Raw genomic sequence first — 11337 nt, forward strand, 5'->3', positions numbered from 1 at the left:
ATGCGGGGTCCCCTTGGCGAAGCCCCTTCCTTGTCTGAAAATAGTTGCCAACCTCATCATTAACTTTGATGGCCACACTACCTCCAGAAACAAAACTCTCAACCCATCGACACCATTTTGGTGAAAACCCCTTCATGCGTAAAGTTTTCAACAGAAAGGGCCATTTAACTTTATCATAGGCTTTTTCGAAATCTATTTTAAAGATCACTCCATTCAACTTTTTGCGGTGAAGCTCATGTACCGTTTCATGCAGCACAACCACACCATCTAGTATGTTGCGTCCTTGCATGAATGTTGTTTGAGTGGGCTTGACGACATGGTCAGCCACCCAATTCAACCGGTTAGTTGCGACCTTCGTAAAGATTTTGAAGCTTACATTGAGAAGGCAAATCGGTCGATATTGTTGAATACGACTCGCCTCCTTAATCTTAGGAAGTAGGATAATCTCCCCAAAGTTTAAGCGGGAAATATCAAGGTCTTCGGTATGTAGTTGGTTAAACAACTGAATCAAGTCCGCCTTGATCACGTCCCAAAAGCATTGATAAATCTTTGCCGGAAAACCATCCGGTCCCGGAGCCTTGTTGTGTTCCATTTGAAACACCGCGGTTCAAATTTCCTCTTCAAAAAATGGAGAGGTTAAGAATTCATTTTCCGCTTCCGAAACTTGAGGGATGTCATGAGTGATAGACTCGTCTAGCTCAAAATGTGTTTCAGTGGAAGGGCCAAAAAGCTCTTTGTAGTATTTAGTAATAAAGTCTCTGAGCGGTGCTTCCCCCTCAATACGGCCTTCCTCCTGGTCAAGAGCAAAGATACGTTTCTTTCTATGTCTGCCATTGGCTAGCATTTGAAAGTATTTCGTATTATCATCACCTTGAACGAGTGAATCAGCCTTGCAACGTTGGTACCATTTAATCTCTTCCTCACGAAGCAAGTGTGCAATCTGCTCATTAAGATGGCTTTTTTGCTCAATCTCAGCAGCAGAAAGAGGCCTCACCTCCGCAATTTTATCGAGGGTGTCGATTAAAGTAGAAAGCCACAACTTTTCTTTTTTGTAAATGCCAGCAGTGTGTTTAGCCCATCCACGAAGGAATCGGTGCAAGGCGCGAATTTGATTGTTCCATCGTTGAATGGGCGTGTTGCCGCGAGGTTGACGCGCCCACACTTTCTTGACCATGTCCAGGAATCCCTCTCTAGTGAGCCATCCCAATTCAAATTTAAACTGATGACGGTTAGAACTTGGAGGTGTTTCTCCAAAATCGGTTAGCAATGGAGCGTGATCCGATAAGGCCTCAATCCTTTCTAGTGCCCGTACCGAGGCTAGGGGATATTTATATTCCCAGTCGGTGGTAACCAGCACCCGGTCAAGTTTTTCGAAAGTTGGAACTGATCGGTTATTGGCCCAGGTATACTGACGACCAGACATAGTGAGCTCCTGCAGATCAAGGCTGTCAATAACAGCATTGAATAGGAAAGGCCACCTAGTATCAAACTGGTCATTGTTTTTTTCCTGCTGATATCGAAGGATACTGAAATCCCCCCCCCCCCCCCGATTAACATGGGATGGGGATTTTCTCGGCAGGTATTAACAAGTTCCTTTAGAAAAGAAGACTTAAACTCGTCCTGAGCGGCGCCATATACAGCCACCAGGCTCCAAAGGAAATTGTCGGACTTGTTTCGAAGGTGAAATTTGATATGATATCCCCCCTTTGACGTGGACAAAAGTTCCAAGTACGTGGAATGGATGCCTAGCAAGATTCCACCGGACCTCCCAGACGGGGGTAAGACGTGCCATTCATAATCGTAACCACATGAAAAGTGGTCAAGATCACCTGTTGGGAAGTCTCGTTTACCCGACTCAGTAATAGCCACAAAGTCCAATGCATGATCCTTTACACAATCGGCGATATGTTTGTGTTTAGCCAAGTCACCAAGACCTCTGCTATTTCAAAACATGCCTCTCATGATGAACCATATTTTTTTATTAGAGGACTTTGCCCTCTTTTCTTCGCTGAGTTAGATTTGTTCTTTCGTACCGACGCGGCCAACTCACATAGCATCGTGTCACGTACAATGTCATCCAAGTCTACCTCAGTTGTGTCTTTAACCAGATGGGAGAGAAGCTTGCCTTCATTATTGGCATCAGCTTCCTCATCCTCCTCATCGGACACAAGAGGGTCCATGAACTTCGACAACTTAGGAGCAACCGTAAGCCGGTCGAACTCCACTTGTTTAAGCACCCTAACAGGAAAATCTACTTCTTTCTCGTTACGTCCTAGTGAAACTCCAAGGCTAGTAATATTTGAAGATACTTTGGAATTATCAAAAGACAAAAAAGATCGACGAGAAGAGGTACCTTCAAAGTCGAGGTTGCGGGCCGCCGTCCGACGCATGGCCTTCACCAGTGAGTCCTCGTCGGTGGCTGTTGTACCATCAGCACCAATGTTGTGCCGACCGCTGCGCCTCAGCGATGGTGGAGTGAGGCCGGCAACACTGGCAGTTCTGGTGGCCCCGAGTTCTGGAGTAGACGGGCGCGGCGATGATGAAGAAGACCGTGAGGGTTGCATGTCATCCTCCGGCTCCGCAAGTGCCCTGGATGCAGACACCCCTCCCGGCGTCGAAGGCGTAGAGGACAAAGCTCGCAGCTCCGCCATGGCCGACTGATGGTCAGCCCTAACGGGCGGGGAGAAGATCACTCCCCGCCGGGTAGGTGAAGTAGGTGCCGGCGACGGTGGCGCCGAAGCCGTGCGCACAGGTACCTCCGCCTGTGCCAACTCCTCGTGCTGAGTCCGCTCCTGGGCACCTCGACTTTGAAGGTACCTCTTATCGTCGATCTTTTTTGTCTTTTGATAATTCCAAAGTATCTTCAAATATTACTAGCCTTGGAGTTTCACTAAGACGTTACGAGAAAGAAGTAGATTTTTCTGTTAGGGCGCTTAAACAAGTGGAGTTCGACCGGCTTACGGTTGCTCCTAAGTTGTCGAAGTTCGTGGACCCTCTTGCGTCAGATGAGGAGGATGAGTAAGCTGATGCCAATAATGAAGGCAAGCTTCTCTCCCATCTGGTTAAAGACACAACTGAGGTAGACTTGGATGATACTGTACGTGACACAATGCTATGTGAGCTGGTCGCGTCGGTACGAAAGAACAAATCTAACTCAGCGAAGAAAAGAGGGCGCCCATCTAAGAGGGCAAAGGCCTCTAATAAAAAAAATATGGTTCATCATGAGAGGCATGTTTTGGAATAGCAGAGGTCTTGGTGACTTGGCTAAACACAAACATATCGCTGATTGTGTAAAGGATCATGCATCTAATGTTAGAAAATGTTCCGTCAAAAGATTGGCTAGATGTAGCAAGGTGATTGTCGCAAGTAATATTAAAAAATCAGCCAAATTTAGATTATTTAAGCTTATGGTTCCTCTTCATGATACTGACATTAATCCGACAGAACACTACAAACTAAAACCAATAGCAGGAGAATTTGCCAAGGAGTTGCGCACTAGAGGGTCACTTGGCTTCAAAAATTCATTTGCATATGTACTGAGAAACAACATGAGGTTTGCCTATTACACAAGAGCGGAAGAATGATCGAAAAGAACATCTCCATATATGGTATTCACCTGAATGTATTTATGGAACAATGTGTAGATTGTACATACCATATTTTGCTTTGCATCCACTACGCATGGTACCTTGTACAACTAAAGGTCCAGTTATGAAGGAATTACCATGAGTGACACTTAGGGAGCTCCTCGTATATACAAGTGTTAGGCCAAAAGGAGAGTTCAGTTTACTGTCATGGAAATGAAGGATTCCTCCCTATATTTGATTTGTTCACTTTGTTGTTCTGGATATGTCGGAAGGTGCGTACTTGTCAGGGAAGAAGCAACGTGGCATGTCTCTTCTGGAAGTTCTAGTGGAGCTCAGGCTCCATGGCACCTCTAATATAGCCACCCATTTTCCGCATCACGATCCTTGCAGAACTTTTGTCTTTTTTGTTTTATCTTAAATAAAACAACATATGAACTTAAAACTTTACAGGACAACAAAATATTCTAACTGAAATATGGGCACAATTTTTTGGATTTTTTCATGCATCATAACTACTTCCAATAAATGTTTTCTCAGAAAAACAAAATCTAATTTTGTATGTTTATGTTGGACCAAAAAATCAGAAAGTGTTTCACACGGAAGTTCTAATGTTCGGTTGATCCGTGAAGTTTGAAGTCCATATGTTGTTTCATTTGGGAGAAACACAAAAGAAAAACTTTCATGTAGTAAGTTAGTTGGCTAGCACAAATCTCAAAGTATTGTTGGAGGGTAAGGATAAGAGCTGGCATGGAGCCCGAGTTCCAACAAACTACTCTCCCCTGTCTCTTTGGTCCTATAACATGGCTTCTGTAACTGTAGCCGTTCTTTTATTTTCCATGGCATATCCGAGTTCAGTTTTGTCTCTCAATCCCTATATGTTACTTCCATTCCTAAGTATGCAACCTGCCCAAAGTAGGCATATTTTACCCAGTTTCTTCCCTAGGACCCAGTTTTATCTCCCGTTAGAGGGTGGAGAACCGCTTCCCATGCTCAACCGCCGGCAGCGAACCCGTGGGATATCCCTCCTTTCGTCAGCTACTCTGGCGGCAGGGAGGTGTGGAGATCTCCGGTGCTTCGGCGTCGGCTGTAGATAGGTTAGGAATAGTTTTCATGGCGGTGCGCTTCGATGGTGGCCGTGGCGTCACTCCGTCTTATAAATTTGCCTCGACTTCCCCCATCTCGGTGGTGCTCCCCTAGGTGGCGCCGACAGGTCGATGGCTCGTGTCCCTCGCTGGTCAGTCAGGTCGGCGAGGGTAGTTTTTCCATGTATGGGTTGACGGTTGTTGTTCTTATCAGGGGCAATGGTGACCTAAGCAAGAGGATGGGTAGTGTTGGTGCTCGGTTGGCAGATGCGGCGGCAGGAAGCCTTAGTTCTCTTCTTCGACTTCATCGAATGAAGAACGGCGTTGAGTGTCTCCCAGCCGACATGCCACATTAGAAATTGTTCTGCCATTCGCGGTGGATGTGTTCTTCAGCTCACGAAGCGACTCTGGTCGCGATGGTGCTCCTTCCGATTTGAGTGTATTGGATCTTCATCTCCTTCCCACTGGCGATATTTCGTTGATCGTGGGTGACGGCGGTGGATTGTTGCTTTTCTGTATGGAGTGACCTCCAAGGACTTGTTTGCTCTGTTTTTTTTGTTTTGGAGTCCTTTTTGCAATTGTAACGGGACAAATGTTTTTCTTGCTTTGTCTTGCTTGGGGTACGTGTGGTGTTGTAACAGTATTTTCTTATGAACACGTAGCAACCTTTTCTAAATAAAAAAATTCATCCGATTGTTAATGAGATAGTTGAAGAGCTCTACTTTTCTACTATTACAAGGGGCAACAATGCGAAAGAACTATATTGTCAGGACCTTCAGAAAATATAATATGGGTTAGATGTTTATAGCTGTCATGATGTTTGGACATGGTCGGCTGGGAAAAGGACCTAGGATCCATTTATATACTGAGAACCAAAATGAGGTTATGTTTTTTTAAAGGAGGATTACCCCCGGCCTCTGCATCTTGACGATACATGCAGTCATTTTATTAATTATTCACGAAAACCTTACAAAGTAGTACATCAGGTAGTCTGAAGCCATCATCTTAACAACATATGTCGCTACTCCTATCCATTTGATAAAGGTGTGGTGATAGTCCGAGTCTAATACCAAACGGACATTGCACCAAAATCTAACATCTAAAGCCGGAGGCCCCAACCCAGCCACATACCGGGTTTGGAGCGCAAACCGTCCGACGCGCTCTCATGTTTCGTCGCAACCATCTTCCACTAATCAGTCTTCAGAATGACACTAACGCACCGACATTGCCAGGCCTCTCTGCCATCGATGCCACCATGACGCCAGCCAGCGTCCTCCTCCTGCGCGAGTTGATCTCCACGCATCGGACGCCAAGTCTCCACCGCGCCATGCCATTGAGATCCGCCGCCATCAATGTGTAAGATGAAGTACCACTTCACCAAAGAAGCCTTCCACTGGTCCCTCGGGCCCGTGTACACCTCCAAGAATGACGCCCCCAAGAGAAAAACGACACCAGAGCGCCGCCGTCAACCGATCTACTGATCTAGGGTTTCCCCCGGAGGTAGCAGAGAGTGGCCTTGAACTTCTCCACGGCGATGCCTTTAAGAAGGGAACGATGCAGAAAACGCCGCCACTGCCGGCCTTGGCAGCTAGCCGAGAGCAGGTTTTCACCCAGATCTGTTCGAAGAGCCTCCCTCAAGCATGTCGTGCACAGTTCGCCGCCATCTGTGCCGGGGACTGGACGAAAAGGAACTAGTCCGCCGTTGTCTGACCGGCCATGGCACCACCACGATACCTACAGCCGGTGCCACCACTAGCACGCGTGATGAGGCACAGCACCGTGCCATACCAGACCCGGCAAACGGCACGCCAGCCGAGCCCGAATCTCACCCCACCACCTGCGCCGGCCACGACCCCTGAGGACCCAGATCGGGCCCGCACGGGCGGCCAAGACCGCGACCGCACGCCCGCGACGGAGCTCCCATCGTGGCGACACCGCGACGCATGCCAACGACCACCGCTGCCACAATCGAGGACGCCGCCGTGAAGACGAGCTCCGGACAGTCACCAGCCGCTCAAGATCTCGCCATCAAAAGAGCAGCTGGCGAGGAGCACGAGCCCCGCCGCCGTCGGCTCCGCACAGGCTTTGCCTGCCGGAGGCCACCGGCGGCGGCGAGGGGGTGGATGGGATGGGTGGGGTGAGGAGAGGCTGGGGGGGTGGGGGGTGGGTTCACCGCCCGTGTCGCCCCGGGGAGGGAGTGGCGCGGGGGCAGGGAGATGGGGGCGCGGGGGCGCCAGTACCCCTGAATCGATTGATCACCAAAATGAGGTTATGCAAGGACGCAAGGACATAAATCAACAGCAAGTCGGAAGGTGTACAAGAAACTGGTGCAAGGACTAGGACTGTAAAAACTCTGCGTGTTTCAGAAATTGGTGCTCATAAACATTGATACATTTCAGAGACTGCTGCATGCCCATAGAAAGATCAATCATGGCAATTAGTTACCAGGGTATATGGCATAAGATATTCAGATTTCACAACAGCTTGCACTTTAATAACAATACTCGGAAGGTGTACAAGAAGTTGCTGGCTTATATGTGCTCATGTACTACTGCCGCTCCTGTGACTCCACGGTGCAGTGTATTATTCTTCAGTAAGCTGTTCTTGGACACCTCACTGATGAGTGCAGTCGAATTGTATCGATGCGGCAGTGATGACGGAGGACACCAAGCAAGCTACCGGAGACGGCAGTGGTAGCAGTAGCGGCTGTGTAGGGGCAAACGTACAGGTAGGGAAGTGTAGCAGCATCTTATTAGCGCAAGCATAGCATGTTTTACAAGAGCAGTTTATGCACGTGAATATTGATTTTGACCGAAACCAAAAGTGATAAGGAAAAGAAATACTAACGTGAAACCGAATACCAGTCAATTTTTTGTGTTCACATGATTTTGATTCCTTTATCTGAAACACAAGATAAGCTTGCTCTTTAAAAGATACAAGAGCAGAGCTACTCCATGAAACGGCCATAGAGGGCACATCATGGTAGTTGGCATGTCCTTCTCATGCATTATTGTCAAACACTCCTCAAAAAACTATAGTCAAACACTAGAAGCATTGAACGTTCAAGCATGTTGGAGCTATCCTTGAATTCATAGAATTGATTGACTTCTCGTCTTTAAACACATGGCATTTGACAATTTGTGATTCTAATTAAATTAATCGCTTGTGCTTTCAGCTCACCACTAATATATCACGAGAGATCAGCTTCCCTCTCAAATTCCATCACAAACCTCATACACTTTGTCCATCATAAATCTCCTACGGCACTGCAGTGAACTTGACATGGATGTCGCCATATCTGCAGTTGCAAGCGAATTTGTTAGCCGCTTCATCTCCTTCCTGGTAAACAAGTACTCCTACTCAAGCCATGTCCGATTGGAGGAGAAGGTGGAGAGGTTGCAGAATCTCCTAATGAGAGTACACATGATCGTTGAAGAGGCAGATGGGAGATACATCATGAACTCCAGGATGGTGATGCAGCTACAGTTGCTTTCAGAGGCCATGTACCAAGGCTACCATGCTGTTGACACCTTCAGGTACCAAGGTTTGGAGGACAAAGGCATCAACGAGGTTTGCAACTCATCTGTTTTGCCTTTCGCCATTCCTCTTAAGCGTACTCGCACAATTGCATGTACAAGAAAGGACAAAGTAGTGAACCTTGAGTTAGATGGTGCCTTGGAAAGCATGCAAAGTGTTGTGGATAACATGATGGAGTTTGTTGTGCTTTTGGGTGGATGTGACCGCATGGTGCGCAGACCTTATGATTCATATCTTTACTATGAAAACATCATGTTTGGACGCCATGCCGAAAGGCAAACACTCTTGAACTTCTTGTTGCAACAGAACCCACCAGGTGATGAACTAGCTGTTCTTCCGATCATAGGTGGTCGCACAGTGGGCAAGAAAACGTTGGTTGCTCACGTCTGTAGAGATGAGAGGGTGCAATCGCGCTTCTCTTTGGTTTTGCACTTGAGCGGAGAAAACCTTTTGAAAATTCTTGAGCATGAAAGTACCATCTTAGGGGAAATGTTGGTAGTTGTTGAGTTTGCTACCAATGTAGATGACAACGACTGGAGAACATTCCACTCATTTGTCAAAAGGTTGGCCACAGGTAGTAAGGTGATCATCATAAGTAAACTTCAAAGGTCAGCCAGATTTGGATCAGTGAAGCCAATTTTTCTCAACAATCTGTCTTATGAGGAATTCTCTTACCTCTTCAAGACACTGGCATTTGGAAGTGCAAACCCGAAAGAACATCCACGTCTAGTACCAATAGCACAAGAATATGCCAAGGTGTTGCACATGGAAGAGTCACTTCTCATCGTAAATACATTTGCAAATGTATTGAGGAACAACCTGAATGTCCGCTTTTGGCTTTGCCTATTTACTAAGAGCAGAAGAATGATTGAAAGGAACCTCTCCATATATGGTGTGGATCTGAAAATACATATGGAACAAGGTTATCCACTTCACTTAACAGATTATGCTTTGAATCCACTGCGTGCGATACCTTACTCAGCTACAGTCCCAAGGAAGAAGGAACTACCAAAGGTGACACTCGGGGAGATCCTAGAAGATCCCAGTGTTAAGCCAAAAGGGGAGTTCAATTTAGTGATCTGGGAATCAAGGATTCCTCCTTATAATTCATCCTCTTACTTTGTTCCGGACTGGGTTCAGGATACGCCTGAAGGTACCCCTGTCTCAGGGAGGAAGCGACGAGGACTCCATGTATAATCTTATAGCATGGCTTCTATAATTAAGTGTAATATAGTAGTAGCTCTTCAATTTTTCATCAAAATTTCAGTGTTTTTACAAAGACCCAAAGAATAATTTACTTGTCACTCGGGCATGCTTTGGCCCCCCTATATGTGTAATTCTGTATGTATATGGTTCTTTTTCCGCTTATTGTCTTTCTATTTTTACTTCATTCCTAAATTTATTTTTGTCATGAGTGTTAATGATATATTTGAAGAAGTCTTAAAATGGACAATATTGCACCACAACAACATTGTCAGGACTTGGACACAATATCCTATATGAGTTAAATGTTTATAGCTTTGGACACAATATCCTATATGTATAGATACCAAAATGGGGTTATACAAGGACTCGCAAGGTGAGAAAAAAATGGCGAAAAATCTGGGCATTTCAGCAGAACCAAAAAATAATCTCCCATCCATGGCAAGATGAACATGTTACCTGGAAGTTTGCCAAGTCAAGTAATGCATCCTAAACCATGTGGTGTTTCATCTTTGTTCGCAACAAACCTGGAGAAAAAGTAAATCCCAAAAGGATATTAATTACCCTGATTTAAAATTGTTCGAGACTTGGCATGCTACAGTATAGTAAACTAATAATGTATGCTGTTATGAAATTTGACTTTCAACAAAGTTAGCAGTCTGACGGTGACCTGACCTGTGTGGCAACAGACATCGCGTGATATTTTGCAATGTAGTAATAATTGGTATAAGATGAAGTCACTCATCCTTAGTTTGAACCGCAAAAAATGGTTCGTTTAGAAATTGCCACCTGCCCATAGAAAGTTCGGCCATGCCTGCCTAGCGCGTGTGGACGCTTGATTGGATTATCTTATTAGGTACTGCGATGATGTCATGCTACTGATTAGCAGGGCATCTCGTATGCATATCAGCAATAGCATATGACATTAGATATTTAGATTTCAAAACAGCTTATGGTTTACTAGGCAGAAGGTGTGCAAGAAATCGCTGCTTACCATGTACATAGTATTGCCGCTTGTGCCGATTAGCTGATTAAGTCCTCGGTAATCTGTTCTTCCATCACTCGCTGACGAGTGCATTTGATTAGTATCGATGCGGCGGCTGCGGCGGAGGAGGATGTTGAAGGCGGCAGCGGCCGCGTAATGTGCAGCTAGGGAAGAGTGCCGCCGTAACACCGGAATGACCGAAGGTATTGGGGATCGGGAGACTGCAGATCATCGGCGCCTCCGCCGGAGCTTCGTAGATCTGTAAAACTAGAAAAATATTGGGATGAAACGAGAGCTTCAGGCAATCAATCTCGATAGCAACTAATCGAGGAGCGCTCCGTCGGGAGCTTCCCCAAGGGTCAGTTGGGGTGGGCTGAGAGCGTGCCACTTGGCGCGCTCTCAGCCGCCGCCACGTGTTGTGCTCTGGGTATTCCCTTTGGATTTTGTTTTCGTTATTTTTTCTGCACGTGTTTTCCGGTTTTTAGATTTTTTTTTTCAGCTTTTCGGTTTTCCACCGGGCTTTCTTAGCTTTTCGACAAAACACATTCAAACAAAATTAAATACATTGCACCAAAAAACATGCATTTTTCTTTGCTTTCGCGAGAGGCACAGCCATGCCTCATGGAGAAGGAAACGAGTTTTTTGTTTTCGTGAGAGGTACGACCGTGCCTCTCGAAAACGAAAAAAACGTGTTTTCTTTTTTTTCCTTTAATCAGAGGCACGGTTTCGCTTCAACAAGTGGCACGGTTTTGCTTCCCCGAGAGGCACGGCTGTGCCTTTCGGAGACGAAAAAAAACAAGAGGTACGGTTTTGCTTCCGCGAGAGGCATCGAAGAAGCATGGCCGTGCCTCTCGGAAACAGGAACAAACTCGCTTTCTTTTTTTGCCTTCAATGCGTTTTTTTCCTGAGGCACGGGTTTGCTTTCATGAGAGGCATGGCCGCG

The 11337-nt window shown here is 46.2% G+C and overlaps 1 protein-coding gene across 1 annotated transcript; it reads left to right on the top strand.

The window, feature by feature from the left end:
- Nucleotides 1-7951: 7951 nt before the first annotated feature.
- Nucleotides 7952-9403, top strand: LOC109776704 (disease resistance protein RGA2-like). Its single transcript, XM_020335367.1, has one exon. It carries the CDS (start codon nt 7952-7954, stop codon nt 9401-9403), a length of 1452 nt encoding a protein of 483 aa, XP_020190956.1.
- The last annotated feature ends 1934 nt before the right edge of the window (nt 9404-11337 follow it).

This window comes from Aegilops tauschii, chromosome 3, assembly GCF_002575655.3.
Source record: "Aegilops tauschii subsp. strangulata cultivar AL8/78 chromosome 3, Aet v6.0, whole genome shotgun sequence".
Taxonomy (NCBI): Eukaryota; Viridiplantae; Streptophyta; class Magnoliopsida; order Poales; family Poaceae; genus Aegilops; species Aegilops tauschii.

Bases quoted from the DNA above. Each gene is read 5' to 3' on its own strand.
- LOC109776704 (XM_020335367.1), top strand. From the start codon at position 7,952: ATGGATGTCGCCATATCTGCAGTTGCAAGCGAATTTGTTAGCCGCTTC.